The 26,978-nt window shown below is 40.9% G+C and overlaps 1 protein-coding gene across 1 annotated transcript in view; it reads left to right on the top strand.

The window, feature by feature from the left end:
• The window catches only part of FYB2 (FYN binding protein 2), a 129,136-nt gene that overhangs the window by 50,000 nt on the left and 52,158 nt on the right, over positions 1-26,978 (top strand). Inside the window, exon 5 of the mRNA XM_030324739.1 lies at positions 22,780-22,880. Coding sequence (XP_030180599.1) covers positions 22,780-22,880 — 101 coding nt within the window. The remainder of the gene's footprint in view (positions 1-22,779; positions 22,881-26,978) is intronic.

Raw genomic sequence — 26,978 nt, 5'->3', positions numbered from 1 at the left:
CAAGATCTTTAGATAGCTCCTTTCATCGTCTAGGATTCCTTCCGTCCATCAGTCAGTCAGTGAACGTTTTTGAGCCCCAAGTATGTGCCAGACATGGTTCTAGATGCTGATAATGTCACAGAAAACAAAACAAGTCTCTGCTCTCAGACGTATACGTTTTACTTGGGAAGAAAGTCAGATAAGCGAATGATGACGAAATGTAAGACAAAATGATAAATACCGCCCACATTCCCGGGCCAGACCTTGTGTCTCCTCTCCCAATGTGCCATCTGTTCCATACAGAGGCCCGCTAAATTATTCTGTTATTATTTATTAATGCCTCAAATAATAATTATTCTGGTTTATTTTCTTTGTTATTCTAGACGGTGAGAGTCTTGAGTTCAAGGACCTTGTCTGTCGTTGGCTTTTGTATTATAGAACAGTGCTTGGCACGGAGGGGGAGCTAAGTGAACATATTCATGATGTGACATCATCTGTCTGTCTTTGTAGGAGTTTTCAGTATTTCTGTGAGCATCGGAGGAGGATCCAGATCATTGGGAGCCTAAAACGTGCCAGGCATTGTGGGGCACCCGGAGCGGCTCAGTTGGTTACGTTGGCCAACTCTTGATGTAGGCTCAGGTCATGAAGTCATGGTCGTGAGATCGTGCCCCATATTCGGCTCCGTTTCACAGTCCTGGGATTGAGACCCGAGTCAGTCTCCATGGTGAGCATGGAGTCTGCTTGGGATTCTCTGTGTCCCTCTCTCTCTTCCCCTCCCCTGCTCATACTCTCTCTATAAACAAACAAACATTTTTCCAAAAAAATGTGCCAGGCATTGTCTTTGTAACTAGGGACCCAGCAGTGAGTGATACATAAAATCACAGAGCAAAAGAGAAAAAAAATTTAAACTTACAAAAGTAATTGAAATGACTTAAGATTAGGACGACTACTGAGAATTGTATACAGCCGAAGGTTGTGTAGACAGAAATGGGGGGAAGAGGGTTATTTGGAAAAGGAAGGAGAAGGACTTTGTTGAAGGGCAATGTGTAAGGGGAGACCTGACACTTGAGAATGAGCTGGGGCATACAGAGGCATTTCCGGGTGGCAGGAACAGCATTTGCAAAGCCCTTGAGTTGGGGGAGAGCGTGACGTCCTTGGACAACAAAAAGGAGGCCAGCGCGCTTAGAGTGTCATGGGAGAGCAGGAGAATGGTTGAACCGAGTTGGAGAAGTTGCTGGAAGTGAGATCATAAAGGGGAGGCGGCTGATGGTTTGTCGTTGTCGCTGTTTTTTCATTAAGAGTCACAGGAAGCCTCAGAAGTCTTAAGCAGGTCTGTGATAAGGTTCCAATCCTCTTTTTAGAAGATCATACCGACCACTTGTGGAGAATAGGTGGCAGAAGGAACGGAGACATGACAATTCATATTTTAATCAATTTTTTTAACATTTATTATTTTTGAAGACAGAGAGCATGAATGGGGGAGGGTCAGAGAGAGAGAGACACACAGAATCCGAAACAGGCTCAGGCTCTGAGCGGTCAGCACAGAGCCCGACGCGGGGCTCGAGCTCACGGACCGCGAGATCGTGACCTGAGCCGAAGTCGGCCACTCAACCGACTGAGCCACCCAGGCGCCCCGACAATTCATATTTTAAAGAATAAGTCAGGGGCACCTGGGTGGCGCAGTCGGTTAAGCGTCCGACTTCAGCCAGGTCACGATCTTGCGGTCCGTGAGTTCGAGCCCCGCGTCGGGCTCTGGGCTGATGGCTCAGAGCCTGGAGGCCTGTTTCCGATTCTCTGTCTCCCTCTCTCTCTGCCCCTCCCCCGTTCATGCTCTCTCTCTCTCTCTCTGTCCCAAAAATAAATAAACGTTGAAAAAAAAAAAAAAAAGAATAAGTCAGAGTTTGTGAAGCGGCCATGGGGGTAAGGATATGACAAGCAGAAGGACCACATATGCAGAAACACCGAGGCAGGAAGTGTCCTTGTGTGTGCAGGAACCACAGGTAATCCGACATTTTAGAACGTATGGTGGCTGGGTGTGTGTGGCACAGTGCGGCACGCAATAGTTGGGCAGATGTTGGCTCAATCGTAGAATGGACTTAGAGGGTGTTTCGTTTTGAGACTCATCATATACAGTCTACTTTTGTTGTTTTCCAGACTCCTGGGCGTTTTTTCACCTTCCTGTCTAAATTATAAATTATTTGAAAGCAGGAAGAAGATCTGCTACTTCTCATCAGCCGCGTAATTGAAAGTCTGTTTAAATTGAGTGCTTTTGCAGTACTTGAAAATCAGAAGATCCAGGGAGTATGTTGTGAGGGTTACGAGCACAGACTTTGGGTCGGATAACCTCAGATTCCTATTTTGAGCCCCACGCACAGCTGTGTGATCTTGGAAAAGTAATTTAATATCTCTGGGCCTCCCATTTCCCACATGGGAGATGGTGAAATCAATAAATCCTCCCTCTTAGGGTGGCTGCGAGGATTGAGATGAATATCTGTAATTCTGCAGAGTGCCCGGCAATGTTGTAAACACTTGATAAATCGCAGCTATTTGTTGTTTGTTGGTAGGAGGGGGCTGTGTAACAGGGTCTAGTGCCGCCGACGGCTGGAGTCGGGAAACAGTGTTGCTACCGAAAGCCTGCCTCTAGCTCTGGGGATGGCCCCCTCTCGCTTTTTGTAAAACAGCTGGGGTTGGAAGTTCCGGCCACCTGAAAGGGACACCCTGAAATTTGAAATGCAGATACCTTAAAAGTTGCCCTTGCTGATGAAAATGAGGGCTTCAGGTCGTTTTGTTTCACGCTACAGAAAGTTGCTGCTGGTTACGGAAGAACCTGCTTTAGCGGTGGCATTGGAAAGGCAACGTGCTTTCAGAAAGCCATGCCCAAGTTCGCAATGGTTTCATCGATTGCAACCGTCACCTCAAAGCATAGGTTAAGTAATAGAATACTGTTCATATTTTATGGGTGATAATGTCAGGCACGGAAAAGTACAGTGATACTCCCAACACATTTTCCCCCATAGAAATGGCGCGGAGAAGAATTAATCTGTGAAACTGTTGGATCGGCCTACAAAGTTTTGAAAAATATTCTCCAAAACCCACTCATAAGCTCCTTGACCTTCACCATCGTGGCTATGCTTCATTATTCTCATTTTTCAATTTCTCCTTGATTCTAGAGTGACCTGTAGTCCAGAGGAAAAGAGCAGTGAACTAGGGACTATGCCTGGCTCCCGTGGCATATTGTATGAGGTTATACAGCACTTCAATAGCATTTACTTGGTCATTGTATCAGGGTTCTCCGAAGAAAACAGGACCAGCGGGAGTTACAGAATATTTGTGTATTCTATATTAGAATTATGCACATTGGGGCACCTGGGTGGCTCAGTCAGTAAGTGTCTGACTCTTGATTTTGGCTTAGATCATGATCTCACGGTTCATGTGTTCAAGCCCCACATCAGGCTCTGCGCTGACAGCACGGAACCTGCTTGGGGGCCTCTCTCTCCCTCTCTCTGCCCCTCTCCCTCTCGTGCTGTCTCTGCCTCTGTCAAATAAATAAACTTAAAGAATGAGGCACATAATATCTGGTACATAGGTACATTATGTGCATAAATATCAATGTGTACATAATATTTAGTGATTGATAATGAGCAACTTGTTTGCACACTGGTAATGGAAGCTGAGAAGTCCCGTGATGTGCCATCTGTGGGCTAGAGACCCAGGACTCCTGGCCAGTGTTGTGGTTGCGACTACAGTGTTGTGGTTGAGAGCCAGGAGAGCTGGTAGTAAAATCCCAGTCCAAGGGCAGGAAAAGATGAAATGAGATGTCCCAGCTCAATCAACACAGCAGGAGAAAAAAGGTGGTGAATTCCTCCTTGCTCCACCTTTTGTCCTATTCAGACCCTCAGTGCATTAAATGATGTCTCCTCACAGGAGGGAGGGTGATCTGTGGTACCGACTCCATGGATTCAAATGGTGATCTCATCCAGAAATAGCCTCACGGACGCTCCCAGAAAGAACGCTTCATTTGCCCAACTGGTGGCCAATCCAGTTAACGCAGAGAATTAACCATCAGTCATCATAGTTTGGTGGCCCTTTATAGGAAGAATTGGGTATACACCCGTTGATGGAAAACACAGAAATATCTAGTGCCCAGCGCTGAGTGATGTTGGGGACGTTGTATTTGCTAGAGTTGTTGTTGGGATCAAAGGCGAATTAGTAAGGTTATGAAATGTGCTGGTAAGGTTGGGCTTACACACCTCCCCACGCACGTGTGTGTATGTGTGTGTGTGTGTATGAACATATGTATATAGACACACATACCTATGCAGACATTTAAACCATATGTATCGCATCTAGAGATATATATGCACAAACCTGTGTGTTAAATGGAAGAAGTGAGGGGCACCTGGGTGGCGTAGTCGGTTAAGCGTCGACTTCAGCCAGGTCACGATCTTGCGGTCCGTGAGTTCGAGCCCGCGTCAGGCTCTGGGCTGATGGCTCGGAGCCTGGAGCCTGTTTCCGATTCTGTGTCTCCTCTCTCTCTGCCCCTCCTCCATTCATGCTCTGTCTCTTTCTGTCCCAAAAATAAATAAACGTTGAAAGAAAAAATAAATAAAACGGAAGAAGTGGAAGAACTAGTGGCCGAGGTGGTAGAAGTTGAAGTGCGGGTGGCGAGAACGTGGGCTCGTGGAAGAAGTAGAAGGGGCAGGAAAAGTGGAGGTGGCGGGTATAGCAGGGGTAGCAAACCCTCTGTGCCGAGCGCCACCCAGACAGCGGAATTGACATCCTCTCGTTCTCCTGAAAACAGGACTACAGGAAGAAGACACTCAGGCCCAAATACCCGCTCAGGGTCAACAGCCAGGGAAAGCTCGCGTTTCACCCCATATCTGTGTTTCCAAGCCTGTGTCGTCTTCAAACCATGATGCTCAGCGGCTTGGTTGGTGGTTCCTCTTCAGCAGTAATAGGTAGAAGACAGAATTTTAATAGCTTGTGGAAGAATCATCCTTGAAAATGTATCGTGTATTTTTGTGAACCTGGCATAAATGCTTTTTGAGATCCATGGTAAATAGCATTTAAGTCCTAGTCTTTTTTTAATGTCTCCTCACCAATCCCTTCACTCAAGAGGATTGATCGATTGATTTCTATTTTAGAGAGAGAGAGAAGAGCAGGAGAGAACAGAGAATCTTAAGCAGGCTCCACACTCAGCGTGGAGCCCGATGCAGAGCTCAGTCTCACAACCATGAGATCGTGACCTGAGCTGAAATCAAGAGTCAGATGCTTAACCGACTGCGCCACCCGGGTGCCCCTCGAGAGGGGGATTTCTTAAGGTGAAGCCCTATGGGAGAGTAGTCTTACAAAAGTATTTGTTGGAAATGGAATTTGCCCAGGTCTGGGACTTTGGATAATTGAGAAATCAGATGGCCTGGGCTCCCTTGTCACCAGGAACGTGTGCAATGTCACACAGAGTGACTCCTGGCTAAGCTTACTCCTGTTCTCTCCAAAACGGGTGGCCCACTGAGATAAGAAGTGAAAGAAGGTTGGCTTTCAACTTAGACCTACCTCCCTAATTAAATACCGAAGTAGAGCTAACAGGTTTTGCTGTTCAAGTCTCAGTCTTTCTACCTAATGGAAGCTCTGCTTTAGATTTTTCCAAAGCCACCTACCGTAAAATTTTCAACTTCCCCTCGTGTAGCCTTCCTCAGTGAGCCTCTGAAGGAATTAAAGCTCTGAGGTCGTAAGTGACTGCTCGCAATCCACACAGCCAGCGAGAGATGAATATGACGAACCTAAGCACAGTGCCTACCACATGGCAAACCTCAACAAACTGTAAGCTAATACCATGGACAGTGTCACTGTGGACCAAGTGAGCAGGTCGAATGAGCTCTGTGAGCCAATTCTCTAGAATGTACAGCCTCATACAGAGGTGACTACATTATTGTCCAAAAGAGAGGTGTCATCAAGGGGTAGACACGGCAAGTAGAAACAACCATTACAGGACGGTCCCAAGTCCGTGACTCAAACTATTAAACTGATTTTGAAGACAGAATTCCAAAGGTCCAAGGACAGTTAGAAAATTTCTTTTGGGGCACCTGGCTGGCTCAGTTGGTTGAGCATCTGACTTCGGCTCAGGTCATGATCTTGCGGTTTGTGAGTTTGAGCTCCACTATGGGCTCACTGCTGTCAGCACAGAGCCCGCTTCAGATCCTCTGTCCCCCTCTCTCTATGCCCCTCCCCTGCTCACACTCTCTCTCTCTCAAATATAAAAAGAAAACACTAAAGAAAAAAAGAAAAGAAAGAACATTTCCTTTGTAAATCATCTGTAACACTAGCCCTGCATTTACAGGACTTGCTTCTTCTTGAACTTACATAATGTTGAAGATCTCATTTAGAAACAATGTTTATTATATATTTAAATTACTAGAGGTTTTCTGTAAAAAAGAAAAGATAGAAAGTTGATGCTATGCCAGCAATAAAAAAACTTTCAATAAAAAGAAAATGCCAACCTCAAGAAAACTTTTTTAGTTGGGTATAATCGACATATAACATTCTATCAGTTTCAGGTGTACATCTTAAGGATTTGATATTGTATAGTTATAAAGTGATCACAGTAAGTCTCATTAACATCTGTCACCACAGATAGTTAACATAATGAGGACTTCTGTGGAACCTCCGTTTTTCAACCCTTCATCTGTGTTTCCTTAAATCTGAAGATGAGTCTCTTGTAGGTAGCATATAGGTGGGTCTTGTTTTGTTTTTTTTTATTTTCATTCATTTACTCTGTGTCTTTTAATTGGAAAAATTAGCTGATTTACATTTAAGTAATTTTTTATAAGTATGTATTTATTGCCATTTTGTTAATTGTTTTCTGAGTGTTTTATAGTCTCTCTGTGTCCCTTTATTCTCCTCTTTGTCTCTCCCTTTGTGGTTTGATGACTTTCTTTAGTAGCACGCTTAGATTTCTTCCTCATTATCTTTTGTGTATATACTATAGGTTTTTGCTTTGTGGTTACCGTGAAGCTTACAAATAACAATTTATACTTATAGCAGTCTATCTGAAGTTGATAACTTAAATTTTTTTTTTCAACGTTATTATTTTTGGGACAGAGAGAGACAGAGCATGAATGGGCAAGGGGCAGAGAGAGAGGGAGACACAGAATCGGAAACAGGCTCCAGGCTCTGAGCCATCAGCCCAGAGCCCGACGCGGGGCTCAAACTCACCGACCGCGAGATCGTGACCTGGCTGAAGTCGGACGCTTAACGACTGTACCACCCAGGCGCCCCTGAAGTTGATAACTTAAATTCAAACATGAATCTATCCCCGTGTTTATATCTTTGATGTCACATTTGCAATCTTTTTTTTTAAATTTTTTTTTTTAACATTTTATTATTTTTGAGACAGGGAGAGACAGAGCATGAACGGGGGAGGGTCAGAGAGAGATGGAGACACAGACTGAAACAGGCTCCAGGCTCTGAGCTGTCAGCACAGAGCCTGACGCGGGGCTTGAACTCACGGACCGTGAGATCATGACCTGAGCCGAAGTCGGACGCTTAACCGACTGAGCCACCCAGGCGCCTGCATTTTACATCTTTTTATGTTGTGTATTTCTTAACTGATTATTGTAGTTATAGTTATTATTACTACTGTTGTTTTTAACATTCATACTAGTTTTATAAATGATAGAAATATAGATATAAATCCCACTACCTCATTATATATTTACCTTTACCATATACTTAACCTTTGCCGATATTTTCATACATTTTCTTGTTACTAATTAGTGCCCTTTGTTTTCAGCATAATGAAATTCCTTTAACATTTTTGTAAGGTTGGTTAGGTAGTGATGAACTCCTTAACTTTTGCTTGTTTGGAAAACTCTCTCTGTCCTTCAGTTCTAAACATTAGTTTGGCCAGGTGGAATATTCTTGTTAAAGTTGTTTTTTCTTCCAGCACTTTGAATAAATCATGCCATTCCCTTCTGGCCTGCAAAGTTTCTACTGATAAATCTGTTAGTTTTATCTGTGTTCTCTTGTATGTAACAAGTTTTTTTTTTTCTTGCTGCTTTCAACATTATCTTTAATTTTGATATATTGATTATAATGTGTCTTGGTGTGAGTCTTTTTGGGTTATTTCATTTGGAACTCTTTGGTCTTCTTAGGTCTACATGTGTTATTGTGGTTTTTTTTGTGTTTTTTTTTTTGTTTTTTGGTTTTTTTTCTTCCAGGTTAGGGAAATTTTCAGTAATTATTTCTTATCCTTTTCTCTCTCTTCTCCTTCTGGGAACCCTATAATGTGAATGTTACTCTGCTTGATGTTGTCCTAGAAGTCCTTTGAACTATCTCATTTTTTTTTTTCATTCTGTTTTCTTCTTACTGCTCTGATTGATGAGTTCCACTGCCCATTCTTGGAATTCGCGGATCCTTTCCCCTGCTTCATCTGTTCTGCTGTTGAATGACTTTACTGTATTTTTCAGCTCAGTTATTGTATTCTTCAGCTTTGTAACTTTGATTTGGTACTTCTTATATTTTCTCTTCATTGAAATTCTTACTGCGTTCATGCGTTCTTCTACCATGTTCGGTAAGCATCTTTATGACCATTACTTTGAATTCTTTATCAGGTAAATTGCTTATCTCCATTTCATTAATATGTGTGTGTGTGTGTGTGTGTGTGTGTGTGTGTGTGTGTGTGTGTTTGTGTGGTGTGTGTGTTTATCTTGTGGGGTTTTTTGTTTGTTTGTTTGTAACATATTCCTCTGTTTCTTCATTTTGTTTGTCTCTCTTTTTTGGTTTCTTTACAATAGATGAAATAGCCACCCGTCCACTCTTGAAGGAGTGGTCTCATGTAGGAGGTAAAGCTTATCATTCAGTCTTTCCCTAGCTCTTGGTGTTATCTCAAACCTTTTTGATCATCTAAGCAGCCTATTATATTTGTAATAGCTCCCAGGAGTTGAGGGTATGCTAAGACCTGCCAGTGTGCCAAAGAGAGGACTTCAGTCAGCACCCAGCTTCACACTGATTAGGAGCCAGACCCTCTGACAGCAGCTTTTAGAGTCCTCAAATATACACTGTCTTGTGTGTCTACAAACATAAGCCTCACTGGCTACCAGAGCTGGGCAATCTGAAGGCGTCCCTTGGGTAACAGAACAATCAGGCTTGCAGACGAATGTATAAGCTCCTTTCCAGGAGTTGCCTGGGAGTTGTAGTGAGGCAGAAGTAGACTTGTATAAAGATCGTGGCCACTGGTTTATATTCCCTGAGAGCCCCTCCATAGGCCTCTAGATGTGTACCACACCTGAAGCCTGGCCCTCAGGCCAAAACCCCAGGATAAGCAAATGGGCCTCTTTCACAGAATGACTGCTCTTGTGTTTCAGCCTGATATTTATGCATTGACCTAGGGGTGGCAGCCTGCCAAGGACTGTCTCTTTATTATTACAGACTTATGGAACACAGGAACACAGGCCCCCTGGCCATCAGAATCAGGTGGTCGAGGGGCATCTTCTGCATAGCAGCCACAAAAACCATGGCAGTAGACTAAAAACCAGGGCACCAGATAAGTGTAAGAGCTCCCCTCTGAGAGCTGGAGCACAGCAGAGGGAGAGTGTGAAGATAGCACCTACTCCCCCAAGGTCTCTGGAAGGGATCACAGTCGCCCCTTAGATGTATGTCAAACTTTTTTTTTTTTAATATTATAACTTCTGTCCTCCAATACAATAATATTACTAGCACACTTGAGTGGAATGCTTATGTACAGAGAGCAAATATTTCATTCAATATCCACAATACACCTTTAAATTAGATTTTGTTATTACTATTTTAAGGAGTAGGAAACTGAGACTAAGGTATTTATTCAGTACTTTATAATTAGAAAGTAGAAGAGCTAGGATTCGAGTTTATATCTGTCTGACCCCAAGCTCCAAGTTTGTCTATAAATCTGTGTTTTGTCTCCCAATGATGTCTACAGTCCTGGAGACAGACTATAGACAGTTATTTTAATAAATGTGGAAACAAAAAACTTGATGCATAGATTTTTTTAATCATACACTTATTTCTTCCCTGCTATCCTTTATATTGACCCACACTATATTAAATCAAGGCAGATTTCAGATCTCGTTTAATGGACCAGGAAAAGGATAAAAAGATATTCTCAGGGTAGCAAAAAAAAGAGGTTTAAATACATCTACAATATCTTTTTTCATTTTTAACATTAATACTGAGACTGCCTCTCTGTAAAGACAATTTATCTGAAAGACACTTTTTAAAAAATATTCAGTTGAAATTCTTTTGATCATCTAAAGTCCGATATTTATTCATTTCTGACAAAGTAGTCCAAGAAATTGATTAGAACTCTTCTTTCAATTTTTCCACAAATTGTTTCTTATTAATAAAGTTAATTTACCATAGACCTGATGAGATTGTTAGGTCATTGGAGCATGAGATACATGGCATAGTCTATAATTTAAGAAAGTTTCTCTCAATTACTTTATGATAGGGGAGGGGAACAAAATAGGGGAGAAATTACTGATGCATTAGAGTTCATAATTTTTCCTTTTCAGCAAAGTGAACTGTTCATACATCTTTAGAGAATATGACTTAAAAAAAAAAAACCCTGAAAATACTCAAGCTGGTCAAATGAGGGAAAACAATTGGGTGGAATGTGCTTGCAATACAAATAATCAATAGGGAAGGAGGAACAAGAAAAGAGAGAATTCCAACCTCTTCATTGTCTGTAGCAACAGGTATACTAATACACCTATAAATGGAAAAAATTAGGAAGAATACCAAAATACTAAGACCTCACTTGTGTTAAGGTGGGAATATCATGGGTGATTCTTTCTCCTCCCTCTCCTGTCCACATTTAGTGAAATAGTGGTTTTCCATTTGTTACAGATACAGCACAAGTCCCCTTCATTTCACTCCTCGGTCTCCTTTTTCTCCCTCCCAGAGGCAGGGATACTGTGGATACAGGAGTGTATCCATTTAGTGTATGTCTTTTTTTTCTTTTTTAACTTTGACTCAGGGTAAGGAATATTTCACTTTTTAAATTGTTTTTGAGAGAGACAGAGCATGAGTGGGGGAGGGACAGAGAGAGATTGGGTGACACAGAATCTGAAACAGGCTCCAGGCTCTGAGCTGTCAGCACAGAGCCCAACGCGGGGCTCAAACTCACCAGCCGTGAGATCGTGACCTGAGCCGAAGTCAGGGCTTAACCGACTGAGCCACCCAGATGCCCCATTTAGTGTATGTCTTACACTTGAACAAATTCGTATTTGTTGAAGATACAGTATTTTACATTTTTGTACGGATGGCATCTTACCATTCTGCAACATGATTTTTTTTTTGAAGCTCTATTTTCCTATTCTACCTATGTTGATGCATATGAGTCTAGTTTATTCAGTATCATTTGCATATTATAGCTACTCCATCATATGAACATATCACAGTTTGTTCATGTGTTCCCTTATGGAGGGACATTCCAATTGTTTCGAATGTTCACCCTTTCAAATGATGCTGCAGTAATCATGTCATATATTTCCAGGTGAACATAACCAGGTTTCCCTAAGTTACTTAGAAATAAAATTTCTAAACAAAAGTAAACAACTTCAGTTTTATCTTCCAAAATGGTCGTGCCACTTTATACTCTCACACTAATGTAAAATTCCAGTTTCTCCATATTCTTGCCAAATGAGATATTATTCTCAAACTTTGGGATTCTTGCTTAAAATGGTGGGTGTTAACTAATCTTCATTGCCTTCCTTCCATTTCCCTGTTTACTGTGTGGCTGTGCATTTATTGTTATAAGCTATTCAGTATTTCTCTTCTGTGATGTCTGCAATGTCCTTTTGTCTAGTTTTCTATGAGTTTCTCTTTTTTTCTATTGCAGGAGTTTCCAGTAGAATTGATCTCAACTGTTACACTTCACCATTTAGTATATTTGTTGGAGATTAATCTAGTTAAGAGAGTTTGTGTGGAATTTTTTTTCTTGCACCTATTAAAATACTCTGGTTTCTTTTATTTCTTCAAGGTAATTAATTGCAGTGGTAGATTTTCTGATGTTGATCCATCTTTGACATCTTGGAATAAATTTTAGTTGTTCTTGAGTTAATTTTAATACTGATTAACTCATTTTTCCTGGTATTTTATTTAGTGAGTTTGGGCTAAAATCTCTTAAGTGAGATGAGGGCTATATTTGTTATTTTGATCATAGTCTGGTTTTCATATCAAAATCATGGTGCCCTCTTCAAATGAGTAGGGTAACTTTTCTCTTTCTCTTAAAAATTTTTTTTAACATTTATTTATTATTGAGAGACAGACACAGAGTGCGAGCAGGGGACGGGTAGAGTGAGGGGGAGACGCAGAATCGGGAGCAGGCTCCAGGCTCTGAACTGTCAGCACAGAGCCCGACGCAGGAACCAAACCCACAAACTGCCAGATCATGACCTGAGCCGAAGTCAGTCGCCTAATCAACTGAGCCACCCGGGCGCCCCCCACTTTTCTCTTTTTCTATTCCCTGAAACTATTCATTCAAACTTACCCATGAAACTATTTGGTGGAGGAAAAAGAGAGGAGTGGATTGAGTGTGAAGGTAAATAAGAGAGAGTGAGTGTGTATACTTTTGGTTCAAGCTCATTGATGTTTTATTGGCCTGTCAGCCTTTGTACTTCTTCAGTCGCTGTGGTAATTTTATATTTAAAAGTCTGCCAATTTTCTGTGAATTTCCAAGTTTATTAGTGAGCTTATGATAACATTTTCTTAGATTTCTGAAAACCTAAAATGATCTCTAGATTTGTTGTCTGTCTTATCCAGGGTGTGTGTGTGTGTGTGTATGTGTGTGTGTGTGTGTGTGTGTGTGTGCACATGAGTGTACCTTCTCTTGTTTTCTTGATCAGTCATGCTAAAGTATGGTCTAATATTAATAAACCTACCTAAGCTTTCTTTTGGTTGGTATTTGGTTTGCATCTCTTTATTCCATTTGTTTCTATAGGAACTTTGGCTTGCCTGGTGCTTTTGGCAACATTAGCTAGATTTTTATAACATCTAGATACTTTTTTACTTAAGTAAATTAATTTATCTCTATTGTTATTCTTGATCTATTTGGACTTTTCCTCATGTTTTACGTTTAAAATATAGTATGACATTTTTTACATGTATGTTTTTTTCCTTTTCTGCCTTCTTTAATATTTAAGTTTTCTCCTTGCATAGTCTCCTTCTAGCAGAGAAGAAGTCGTTAAATCTTGATATCTGATTAAGTCTAACATTAATCAAAACCTCTCTTTTGCTCCTAAAGGGTACAAAGATGTGAGGAGGATTCTCATAGCCCTCACCCACTCTCTTTCATATTATTATTTAATATTTTTTAATTCCATATTACCTTAAGTTTCTACAAACTAGTTGCTTTTACATTCCATTTGTATTTAGATTTACCAATAGCTTTATTAATTTATTTGATCACCATTTCTTTTTAAAATTGAAATATAATTAACATACAGTGTCTTACTAGTTTCAGATACACAACATAGTGATTCAACAATTCTATACATTACTCAGTATTCATCACAGTAAGTGTAGTCACCATCTGTCACCATACAGTGTTGTTACAAATTACTATTTTCCCAGTGCTGTACTTGTCATCTCTGTGACTTATTTATTTATAACTGGAAGTTTGTACCTCTTAATCCCCTTTACCTATTTACCCATTCCCCCCCCCCCCCCCACCAACCTCCCCTCTGGAGAACAAGTTTGTTCTTTATATTTAAGAGTCTATTTTCTGTTTGTACATTTATTTGTAGATTTGTTTTTTAGATTCCACATGTAAGTGATATTATATGGATTTTATCTTTGTCTTTGACTTACTTCGTTCAGCATTATACTTTCTGGGTCCATCCATGTTGTCACAAATGGCAAGATTGCATTCCTTTTTATGGATAAGTAATATTCCATTGTGTATATATATCACATCTTCCTTATCCATTCATCTATTGATGGACACTTGGGTTACTTCCATACCTTGGTTATTGTTAATCATGCTGCAATAAATATAAGGGTGCATATACCTTTTCAAATTAGTGTTTTCATTTTCCTTGAGTAAGTACCTAGTAGAAGAATTATTTGATTGAATGGTAATTCTTTTTTTAATTTTTTGAGGGACTTCTATACTGTTTTCCACAGTCGTACCAATTTACATTTCCACCAATAGTGCATAAGGGCTCCTTTTACTCTACATCCTTGCAAACACTCATTTCTTCTTGGATTTTTGGCTCTAGCCATTCTGACATGTGTAAAGTAATATCTCATTGTGGTTTTAACTTGCATTTCCCTGAAGGTTAGTGATGTTGAGCATCTTTTCATGTGTCTGTTGGCCATATGTATGTCTTCTTTGGAAAAATACCTTTTCAGGTCCTCTGCTCATTTTTAATTAGATTATTTGCTTTTTCAGTGTTGAGGCGTGTAAGCTTTCTACATACTTTGGGTATTAGCTCTTTATCAGATACATCATTTGCAAATATCTTTTCCCAGTCAGTAGATTGCCTTTTGTTTTGTTGATGGTTTCCTTTGTTGTGTGAAAGCATTTTATTCTGATGCAGTACCAATGGTTTATTTTTGCTTTTGTTTCTCTTGCCCAAGGATACATACCCATAAATATGTTGCTAAGGCCAATGTCAAAGGTATTACTGCCCATGTTTTCTTCTAAGAGTTTTATGGTTTCAGGTCTCATATTTAGGTCTTTAATCCATTTGAGTTTATTTTTGTGTATGTCTTGAGACCGTTGTCCAGTTTCATTATTTTGTATGTAACTGTCCAGTTTTCCTAGCACCATTTGTTAAATAGATTATCTCTTCCCCATTTTATAGTCTTGCCTCCTTTGTCATAAGTTAACTTACCATATAAGCATGGGTTTGTTTATGGGCTTTCTATCCTGTTCTATTGATCTATGTGTCTATTTTTGTGCCAGTACCCTATTGTTTTGCTTATAAAGTTGGTAGTATATCTTGAAATTGGGGATTGTGATCCCTCCAACTTGGATCTTTTTTTCTCAAGATTGCTTTAGCTATTCAAGGTCTTTTGTTATTCCATGCAAATTTTATAATTTGTATACTTTACATACAATAAATATTTGACATGCATACACTAATATACATACTATTATTTGTTCTAGTTCCATGAAAAATGCTGTTGGTATTTTGTTAGGGATTGCATTGAATCTGTAGATTGCCTTGGGTATTACAGACATTTTAACAATATTAATTCTGCCAGTTCATGAACATGGTATATCTATTTATGTAGCTTTCAGTCTCTTTCACCAGTGTTTTAATAGTTTTCAGAGTACAAGTTCGCCTCCTTGGTTGAGTTTATTCCTAGGTATTTTATTCTTTTGGGTGCAGTTGTAAATGGAGTTGTTAATTCTCTTTCTGCTACTTCACTGTTAGTGTATAGAAATGCAACAGATATCTGTATACTAATTTTGTATCTTGCAGCTTTCTTGAATCATTTGTCAGTTTGAATAGTTTTTTGGTGGAGTATTTAGGGTTTTCTGTCTGTGGTATCTTGTCATCTGAAAATAGTCACATTTTTACTTCTTACTTACCAATTTGGATTGCCTTTTATTTCTTTTTTTCAACGTTTTTTTTTTTTTTTTTTTTTTTTTTTATTTATTTTTGGGACAGAGAGAGACAGAGCATGAACGGGGGAGGGGCAGAGAGAGAGGGAGACACAGAATCGGAAACAGGCTCCAGGCTCCGAGCCATCAGCCCAGAGCCTGACGCGGGGCTCGAACTCACGGACCGCGAGATCGTGACCTGGCTGAAGTCGGACGCTTAACCGACTGCGCCACCCAGGCGCCCCGCCTTTTATTTCTTTTACCTGTCTGCTTTTACAGCTTTTCACCTTTGAGTACAATGTTAACTGTGGATTTTTCTAATGTGACTTTTATATGTTCAGGTGTATTTCCTCTAAACCCACTTTGTTGAACTTTTGTATCATGAATATATTGATAGATTTTTTTCAAGTGTCTTTTTTTTTTGCATCTGTTGAAATGATCATAAGGTTTTTATCCTTTCTCTTATTAAGGTGATCTATCACACTGATTGATTTGCAAATCTTGAACCACACTTTCATCCCTGGAACAAATCCTATATGATTTTTATTTTTTTTAATGTTTGTTTGTTTTTTGAGAGAGAGGGAGACAGAGCGTGAGCTTGGGGGAGGGGCAGAGAGAGAGGGAGGCATAGAATCTGAAGCAGGCTCCAGGCTCCAAGTTGTCAGCACAGACCCCAAAGCAGGGCTCAAACTCAGACTGTGAGATCATGACCTCAGCCAAAGTTGGACGCCCCACCGACCAAACTACCCAGGAGCCCCTGATCTTGACTTTTTATTATTATTTTAAAAAAAAATTTTTTTTTCAACGTTTATTTATTTTTGGGACAGAGAGAGACAGAGCATGAACGGGGGAGGGGCAGAGAGAGAGGGAGACACAGAATCGGAAGCAGGCTCCAGGCTCTGAACCATCAGCCCAGAGCCTGCCGCGGGGCTCGAACTCGCGGAGCGCGAGATCGTGACCTGGCTGAAGTCGGACGCTTAACCGACTGCGCCACCCAGGCGCCCCATTGACTTTTTAAATGTATTGTTGAATTTGGTTTGCTAGTATTTTGTTGGAGATTTTGGCATCTGTGTTTATCAAGAATATTGGCCTGTAGTTTCCTTTTTTTTATAGTGTCTTTGTTTTGTTTTGGTATCAGGGTCATGCTGACCTCATAGAAATAACTTGGAAGTTTCACTTCCTCTTCTATTTTTTGGAACAACTTGAGAAGAAAAGATATTAATTCTTAATTTTTATTTATTTTTGAGAGACAGCGTGTGAGCAGGGGAGGAGCAGAGAGAGAGGGAGACACAGAATCGGAAGCAGGCTCCAGGCTCTGAGCTGTCAGCACAGAGCCCATTGTGGGGCTCGAACTCACAAACTGTGAGATCGTGACCCAAACTGAAGTCGGACACTCAGCCCCTGAGCCACCCAGGCACCCCCCAAAGAAGAATAGATATTAATTCTAAGTGTTTGGTAGAATTCACCCTGAAACTATTTGATCTTGGAGTTTTGCTTGTTGGGAGTTTTTTTTTATTATTATTACTGATTTAATTTAGATTACTGATTACTAGCAATCAATCTATACAAATTTTGTGTTTCTTCCTGATTTAGTATTGGAAGATGGTGTATCTATAGGAATTTGTCCATTTCTTCTGGGTTGTCCAATTTTTTTGGCATATAATTGTTCATAATATTATAATCCTTTGTATTTCATTACTGTCAGTTCTTTCTCCTCCACTTCCGCTTGTATTTATTTAAGTCCTCTCTCTTGTTTTTTTGATGAATTTGGCTTATGGTTTATCACTTTTGTTCATCATTTTGAAGAACTGACTCCTGGTTTCATTGATCTTTTCTAATTTTTTCGTCTCAATTTTGTTCATTTCTGCTCTCATCTTTATTATTTCCTTCCTTCTACTAGCTTTGTGCTTTGTTTTTTTTCCTAGCTCTTTTGGGTATAAAGTTAAGTTGTTTATTTGAGATTATTCTTGTTTCTTGAGGTAGGTCTGTACTGCTGCGTCCCAAAGATTTTGTACTATGGTGTCTTATTTTTATTTGTCTCCGTGTATTTGCTTTGTCTTTGATGTGTTGTTTGACTCATTCGTTGTTTAGTAGCATGTTGTATAGCCTCCAGGTAGTTGTGTTCCTCCCACATTTTTTCTTGTAACTGATTTCTAGTTTCATATTGTTGTGGTTGGAAAAGATCCTTGGTATAATTTCAGCTTTCTTAAATTTACTGAGACTTCTTCTGTGGCCTTAACTGATCTATCCTGGGGAATTTTGCACATGCACTTGAAGAAAATGTGTATTCTGCTGTTTCGGAAGGAATGGTCTGTATGCATCTTTTAGGTCCATCTGGTCGAAGGTATGCTTCAAACCTACTGTTTCCTCGTTCGTCTTCTGTCTGGATGATCTATCCATTGATGTGAGTGGGTAATAAAGTCCCCTATATTACTGTATTACTGTCAATTCCTACCTTTAAGTCTGTTAATATTTGCTTTATTTATTTAGTTGCTCCAGTGTTGGGTGCATAGATACTTAGAATTTTTATATCTTCTTGTTGGGTTGATCGATCCCTTTACCATTATGTGGTGCCCTTCTTTGTCTTTTGCTACAGTCTTGGTTTTAAGGTCTGTTTTGTCTGGTAAAAGTGATAGCTGTCCTGAATTTTGTTTTGTTTACTTTCATTTAAATAGTATATGTTTTTCCCAACTTTCACTTTCAGTCTGTGTGTATCTTTAGGTCTGAAGTGGGTCTCTTATAGGCAGCACGTACATGAATTGTTGTGGATTTGTATGTGGATGTGGGTGTATGTGGATTTGTTTCTATATCCATTCAGTCAGCCTGTGTCTTTTGACTGGAGCGTTTAGTCTATTTAAGGTCGATAGGTATTTACTTACTGTCATTTTGTTAATTACTTTTTGTATGATTTTGTGTAATTCTTTGTTCCTTTTTTCTTCTCTTGCTCTTTTCCCTTGTGGTTTGATGTCTCCTTTAGTATTACACTTGTCTTCCTTTCTTTTTATTTTTTTGTCTTTATTAGAGGTTTTTTATTTGTGGTTCCCATTAGGTTCATATGTAACATCTTATGTGTATAGCAGTCTTTTTAATTTGATGGTCACTTAAGTTTGAACACATTCTAAAAGCAGTAAATTTTTACTTCCCTCTACGTGTTTTTTGATATCTTACTTTACAGCTTTTTATTTAGTGTATTTCTCAACTGATATTTGTAGATATAAGTGATTTTACTACTTTTGTGTTTTAACCTCCATATTAGCTTCATCAGTGATTAATCTATCTTTACTAAATGTTGGCTTTTACCTGTGAAATTTTTTCTTTAATGATTTTCTTCTAGTTTTGGCCTTTTCTTTGCACTCAAAATAATCCCTTTAATATTTCATATAAATCTGGTTTAGTGGTGATGGACTCCCTTTAACTTCTGTTTGAGAAATATTTTCTTTTTTCTATTCTGAATAGTAGTCTTTCTAAGTAGACTGTTCTTGGTTGCAGGTTGTTTTCTCCTCAATACTTTGATATATCATGCCATTCCCTTTGACCTGCAAAATTTCTGCTAGAAAATCAGCAGATAGCCATTTGGGGTTTTTCTTGTATGTAACTCTTTTCTCTTGCTGCCCTTAAAATTCTTTCTTTTTATCAGTATGTTTTGCCACTTTAATTATGTATCTTGGTGTGAACCTCCTTGGGTTAATTTCACTAGAGGTTCTCTTTGCCTTCTGGATCTGGATTTCTGTTTCCTTCTCCAGATTCAGGAAGTTTTCAGCTATAAGTTCTTCAAATAAGTTTTCTGCCTCCTTTTCTCTCTCTTCTCCTAGGATCCCTATAATGTGAATGTTACTGTGTTAGATTATGTCCCTGAATTCCCTTAACCTTTATTTAACTATTTGTTTACTTTTTGCTGTTCAGCTTGGGTAGTTTCTATCGCTCTGCCTTCTAGATGGCTGATCTGTTCTTCTGCATCTTCTAATCTGTTGATTCCCTCTTTTGTATTTTTTTTTTTTTAGCTATTGAATTCTTCATCTCTGACTGATTCTTTTTTAATATTTATTCTCTCTTTGTTGAACTTCTCATTGAGATTATCCTCTCTTAAGTCTAGTGAGTGTCTTTATGACCATTACTTTGAATTCTTTATCAGACATATTGTTTATTTCAGTTTCATTTAGCTCTTTTGCTGTAATTTTGTTCTATTCTTTTATTTGGGACATAGTCCTCTGTCTCTTCATTTTGTCTAACTCTCTGTGTTTGTTTCTCTGCATTAGGGAGTTCAGCTACCTTTCCTGGTCTTAAAAGTAACGGCCTTGTATAGAAGAGGTCCTATTGTGTCCTATAGCACAATTCCTCCTAATTACCAGAATCAGGCACTCCAGGGATGTCTCCTTTGTGGGCTTACTATGTGCACCTTACTGCTGTGTCTGCGTTGTGATTGCCTTCAGACCAGCTGGCTTCAATGACCTGTTTTCTCTGTTGTGAGCACACTGGGCAGTGTTGGTCCTGAGCTATTGTGAGGCCTGAGGCTGGGGTGGGGGGGGGCTCCTAGGTGGGCAGGATCAGCCTTCAGACTGTATGTCTGCAATTAGCCTCTCTGCCACAGTTGTAGGCTCACCCAAAAGCAGGGCCCACTTCCTCAACAGCCAGTGCTTGAACTATGGGTGTGCTAGTGTTTAAGATTATCTCCCCTTCTCCCTAGGGCAGGAGTCACTTTGGAGTGATACTGGGTTCTGCTGGGGCCACATGCAGGCTATGGCCAGGCAGGAGCTGTTTTGAAGGGACACCTGCTGAAGTGGGTGGGCTGGGTGGGGGGGTGTCTGCAGGTGAACACGGAGGTGGGGCATGTGTTGCTAGTAAGTTGGAGAGTTTTAGAGCTGGTTCCCGCAAGTATCTGGCCATCTGGAGTGTTTGGGGGAAGAGAAGTGGTGCCCACCACTGCTTTTGTTCCTGGAGAAATCTCCTGAAGATTCCTGCCCTGACAGCACATGTTCTGAGATTAGTAAATAAAACTTAATGTACACCCCAGACACCTTTCATACTGCTGCCTTTGTGTTGTGTCTCAGCCAAGTTGTTTAGTATGCTGGCTCTTTGAGAGGACTCAGTTTCCTTTTACTGCCTTGTTTTCCCACAGTTAAGTCTGCTGGTTTTAAAAGCTCCTGTGGGTTATTAAGCCCCGTTGGTTTTCAAAGCCAGATGTTTAAGAGAACTTTTCTTCCAATGCAGACCCCTAGTGCCTGGGGTGCCTGGGGTCAGGTCTGATCCTACTTCTCTGTGCTTGTGGTGTCTCTCTCATTTTTGGTTAGTTTTGCTTGGCATTTTCTTCCCAACTATGTCTCTACCCCCTTATCGTTTTCCATGTGGTTTCTGTACAATTAACCACGGAAGGTGTGTTCTTCCAGTCTTGAGATCATTTTCAGAGTTAGTTCCATAGATGTAGTTGTTATATCACTGTGTCTGTGGGACAAGGTGAGCTAAGGATAATCCTACTGTGCCATCTTTTCTAAATACTCCCCCACCATTGTTTCCTATATCCTACTTCATTACTAGTTCAGTTTCTTTGAATGTGTTGATGTATTTCAGCAAGGATCTACGAGCAGTAAACGTGTGTACTGGTATTCTGAAAAGACCTTTGTTACTCCCTCACTTTTAATGACAATTTAGCTAGAAGATAATTTGATACTGATATCTTTCCTCAGTATACTTATTATCCACAGTCTCCACCACTTAATGTTGCTAGAAAGAAGTCCATCGTAAGTCTGCTGCTCCTTGGTAATCTATATTTTCTCTCCCCCAGATTTTACATTTTTCTTTTTTTCTTTGACTTACGCTAACTTATTACAAACTGTGTAAGTGTGGATTTATCATTATTTCTTATTGTTGAAGCTGTTTCAATAGAAGGATTTGTGTCCATTATTAATTTTAGAAGTCTTAGCTATTATCATGGGAATACTGATTCCTTTTCTTCATCCTTTTTCTTTTTCCTTTTTAGAATTCCTAGTCTTTATATTTTGAACCTTCTCATTCTGTCTTCCCCACTGTTAACTTCTCTTAATATTTTCCATCTCTTCATTCTCTCAGTGCTATATTCTGAATGACTTCCTGAGTCTCATTCTCCAGTTCTCTCTTCTGCTGTGTCTGGTCTACTTTTCAACATCTACATTATTTATTTCAACAACTGTATTTATGATTTCTATAACTCCTGTCTCCTGTCCCTAAATCTACGTGGTTTTTTCCCCCACACTCTTGTTTTTTGTTTTTATCTTTGTTTTTTTGTTCTCTTTTGTTTTGTTTTTGCCTAATGGCTTTTATTTCTTTATTTCTTTGAACATTGAAAACACTTATTTTTAAATCACTTGCATGTCATTCTGTTATTTCTGTCGTTCTGTTATATCTGACTATCTGTGGTACCTCATCTCTTTGTGTGGTTTGCATTTTTTTTTTTTTATACTATAAGCTTGTTTTATGTGGGAATTATTTCCTTTGGAGACCATAGGTGCCTTGGGTTGTGGAAACATCTTTACAAAACGATTTCAGATTGGCCTTACAAGAGAGGGTTGGATTTCTAGCACTATTGTGTCTCTGTGTCTCTCTGAAATACACACCATGCATTCAGAACCCCACTTGTACTTAGTGCTAGGTTTTCAAGTTTTCGGTTTCTCATGGGGGACTCTTTTGGCTCCTGTGATCAGAGCCAGATACCAAGCTTCCCTGCTGTTCCCTGGGAACCAGCACGCATATTTTTTACAATTTGTTTTACCGATGAAATGGCATCTTGTGACTCTGAACTTTATGCTGATAGCTTGGATCTAACATCCCGTTCAGTGGAAGCCTGTGTCTGAGACTTAACTTCTGACTCAGAAAGTAAATCCTCGGCCACCCAGTCATTAAGATCTTTCCTTATCTGTCTCAGTTTCCCTTTGCATATAATTCTCTTTGCATATAATACATCTTTAGTTGTGACTTTCTTTCTCTATATCTGGCCCCTGGAAGACTTTATTGATGTCTAGATGAGTTATGTGTTCTTCATATAATTCTCTGTATTGTTACGTTTTTTCAGAATTCCTGTAGGTTGAGAGTAGGGGTGGTGTGCCTTCCGTATCTGTTTAAATCACCGTATTTGTCAGGCATATTACTTCTCTAATGAAGAAAAAAAACATAGAAAAAGTTTTAAAATGTTTAAAGCAATGTTTTATTTTAAGTAACCTTTTTGTTTCCTCCATGCTTCTCAGTGCTGAATTTGAAGAACCACATAATTATGAGGCGACAATTTCATATCTGAAACACTCTGGCAACTCCATTAACCTGTGCACCGCAAAAGAAATTGCTGATTGTAAGTCTGCTAAGCCAATTAATACTGTAACCCTGTGTGGAATGAAAATGCAGCAAAAGTGGTATTTTCCCTCTAGCTAACTATGAGTTTAAAAATTCACAGCCATGCTGGTCCACCATCTCATTTCTTCCCCCCCCCCCCCTTGTCTGGTCTCTTAAAAATAAAAATAAATCCATTTGGGCATCACTGCTATCTCACAACTCCTAGTGCTGCCTCCTCTCTACCCTTTCTATTCTCTCCTTCACCAATCTACTTAGATGCCTTGCCTTCTATAGATATGTGGGAGGGAAAATCAAGATAGGGCAATTCATTTTTCTTCCTTCCCCCTCCTATAGAAACTTCCTCTCTCTTCTTCTGGTGTCTTTCTTGAACTCCCCTGGTAACTCTGTGTGTGGAGAGGGAGATAACAGACTATGAGAATTAGGTCCCTGTGTTTAGTCTGAATAGCAGCAGAGAATTCATTTAATGGATCTGACCACTGGTTCAGAGCTAAGTCTTCCAGCCTCTGGTGTTGCCGACAAAGCTCAGACCTCTCTAGGAAGAAAGAGAACCTGTCAGGTAAGAAAATGAACAAGCAGGAACTCGTAACATTTCTACAAGTTTCTGTGTCTTTGTTCTGCCTATAGGATCAGCCGATTCTCTATAAAAGGCACAAATATTTGTGTCAGAATGAACACTAATATTAGCGAACCTATACTGTGGGCCACAGTTCTGTGGTCCTGTGTGTTCTCTGGGCTCTCTGTGTACATCCTTGCTGATACAGCAGTTTTATTCGCCCACTTTTTGAGACCGGAAACTGAGTACTAGAGAGATTGAGTTGTACAGGGTCACACAAGGAATATATGGTAAGCTCTACTGTGAAACAGGCTCAGGCTGCCTCTAAGATGCCTGCTCTTTGCAGTGTTTTTCTGCTTCTCACTCAAGAATGTTTTTGTTTCCCTGGAGAGAGGGTTAAAGAGAGATCATGTGATTCAGCTTCTTTATTGTATGGAGAAAAGACCCAAGGCTCTGGGAGAAGTCATTTGCCTGAGGATACAGACAGAAGAGGTTTGTGGAGTAGGAGTTGGGATCCCATTGAAATTTCGCTTCCCTCCCCCAGGAAATAAAGGGTTGAAGAACCTCTTTCTGATTCTTCGACTGGGCAACGTTTGGACTCTTCCCTATGGCTTGTAAAATCCTAGCCTCAAGAAAAGCAACTCCTTTCCCCTCTCACCTCCATAAGGCAGGATTGTTCCATTCTTGCGGTGTCTGGGCACCAACATCAGAATATGGCTTCTCAAATTCTAACACTTAAAATGTGAATCACCTGAGGATCTTGCTTAACATATTCTGGTTTGGTACCTCTGGGGTTGGACCTGAAAGTCTTCATTTCTTAAAATTTTTTTTTTTCAACATTTATTTATTTTTGGGACAGAGAGAGACAGAGCATGAACGGGGGAGGGGCAGAGAGAGAGGGAGACACAGAATCGGAAACAGGCTCCAGGCTCTGAGCCATCAGCCCAGAGCCCGACGCGGGGCTCGAACTCACGGACCGCGAGATCGTGACCTGGCTGAAGTCGGACGCTTAACCGACTGCGCCACCCAGGCGCCCCAGAAAGTCTTCATTTCTAACAAGTTCCCTGGTGGTGCTGATGCTGCTGGTCTACAAACCATGCTTTGAATAGAAAGGCCGTGGGCTCCATTTGGACTAAATTCCAACTGCACGCCTTTCTACAAGGGCTCACAGGGCCATTTAGATGCGGCAGTCAGAGCCTATATGTTCTGTCTCTGGATACATAAGACCTTCAGAATGTCCCCCTCCCAAGTGGTTGTCTGAGGTCCTGCTTGGGTCTCGTCCCTAAGTCCCAGGACAGACTGGGCTGCAGAGAGAGCAGCTCATGGGGGGTGGTATAGGTGTGGTTTGGACACCTTGTCACGAAGGGTGAAGGTGCATATTGAAAATGAGAAGCTGGGGCGCCTGGGTGGCACAGTCGGTTAAGCGTCCGACTTCAGCCAGGTCACGATCTCGCGGTCCGTGAGTTCGAGCCCCGCGTCAGGCTCTGGGCTGATGGCTCAGAGCCTGGAGCCTGTTTCCGATTCTGTGTCTGCCTCTCTCTCTGCCCCTCCTCTGTTCATGCTCTGTCTCTCTCTGTCCCAAAAAAAATAAACGTTGAAAAAAAAAATAAAAAAAAAAAGAAAATGAGAAGCTGGAGGCCTGCATTTGATCTCCTCAGGCGACACATGTTCAAGGTGAACCTGCCAGGGGACATCACCTGAGGTACCCACAGAAGGAACCACTAACTCAAGCCTCTATACAGTCTTCCCCTGAGGGTTCTTTGTGTACTTCCCAAAGAGGCAGGTGTTTATGACTGAAAGAGAAAGGGCTCAGAAAATAAGTCACTGATTCAATGGAGAGTAACAGAGCATAGGATAGCCCAAAAGGAGGAAGGTGGGAGACAGGTGAGGGTGGTGAGGGTGTCCCTTGCCAGAGAGAATATCCTTCTGGGAGGTAGGGTTGACATACCAGGGCTGAAGAAGCTGAGGAACTATAGCCCGGGGTCAAAAGGATCTTGTTACATGTCCCCACCCCTTTCCTTGTTCCTCTTTAAAGAGCCAACCAAGGTGAAGTTACCCTATGGGGGGGGGGGGTGGAGGAGGAGGGGAGGGGAGGAGGAGATGAGCTCTTTTACCTCCACTTGTACTTATTCATTTGACTCTTCCCCCATTTATTTTCCGTTATCTTTATACCACTTAATGAATGATATTTGAACCTCAGTGTCTTCACCTGTAAAATGGGCCTAATATTTCCTTTGTGGAGTTGTTCTGAGACTTGGGTAAAACAAGACATTTGAGGTCAAGTGGAATTGTGCTTCTGGAAAGATGGAGCATATATACTTTTCCCTATTCCCCCTGCTAAGTACAGCTAGAACGGTCAGACAGTATATGTAAAACAACCATAAGAAAACTGGAAGACTCTGAAGGTAGAAACAGGAAGGTGGACCCGCTAGAGACCTGAAGACCCAAGGACGAGTAGGTGGTGAGTTCCTTGTGTTTTCTTCTTGCCTCATTTATCTCAGAGTTGGAGGTGAAGAAGTTGGCAGTCTGGAAACACCAGTGAGCACAAACAGAAAGAGGTCCAGCAAAAGCCTGTTCTGTCTAGCCAAAGGACCAGAAAAGGGCCAGCCTAGAAAAAACAGAACGCCTGGAGACAATAACTGTTCCTCTCCCACCAAACGTCACAGAAAAAACTGTGGCTCCGTCCTACCAGCCAGTGCTGAATGTGGAGCCTAAGACACCCTAATGAGGCTGCAGTACACATCCCAACAGCTCTGCTGAGGTGGTATCAGAGAAAGTCAGGTCAGAAGCTGGGACTTCCATCCCTGCCAGGAGTAAAAAACACTTCACCTACAGTGGACGTCCGTGAAGACCGCGTGGGGAGCTTGTATTCCAGTCTCCCGCCCATCAAGCAATAACAAGGTGCCCTTTCTTTTCCCTCTTGGGATGGTGTTAGAGAAAACCTAGCGGAGAGTCAGGACTTGGACAACTACCCAGCAGTAAGGATGCCAAATGGGGAATAATAGCAAGCACTCCTACCACTCCCAGCCTTATCAGCAGAAGCTGAGTGCGGAACTGGAGTGCCCAGTCCTGCCCAGCAGTGGTGAAGAACGTTTCCCTCATCTGCGTTATCAGGAGCCCAGGAAGTGGGGAACCTGGATGTGTTCCCTCACCCGACAGAAAAGAGTCACCCCCATTTCTGCCACCAGGAAAAACCAACTAAAATAGAAGCTTCCAATAATATCCAGAGTCTCCTAACATAATACTTAAAATGCCCATGGTGTCAATAGAAAAGTACTCATCATACCAAGAGCCAGGAGAGTGTAAACTTGAATGAAAAGAGGTGATCAGTAGATGCCAACATTGAGATGACTGAAGTAGTAGATTCTGACAGAGACTTTAAACCAGTTGTTAACAAAAATAGTTCAGTGTTGGGGCACCTGGCTGGCTCAGTCTGTTGAGTGACTCAGTCCTGATTTTGGCTTGGGTCATGATCTCATGGTTTGTGGGATCAAGCCCCACTCCAGGCTCTGTGCTGACAGTGTGGAGCCTGCTTGGGATTCT

This window comes from Lynx canadensis, chromosome C1 (genome assembly GCF_007474595.2).
Source record: "Lynx canadensis isolate LIC74 chromosome C1, mLynCan4.pri.v2, whole genome shotgun sequence".
Lineage (NCBI taxonomy): Eukaryota > Metazoa > Chordata > Mammalia > Carnivora > Felidae > Lynx > Lynx canadensis.
The sequence above is the reverse complement of the archived record's forward strand: the minus strand, read 5'-3'. Positions and strand labels throughout refer to the sequence as shown.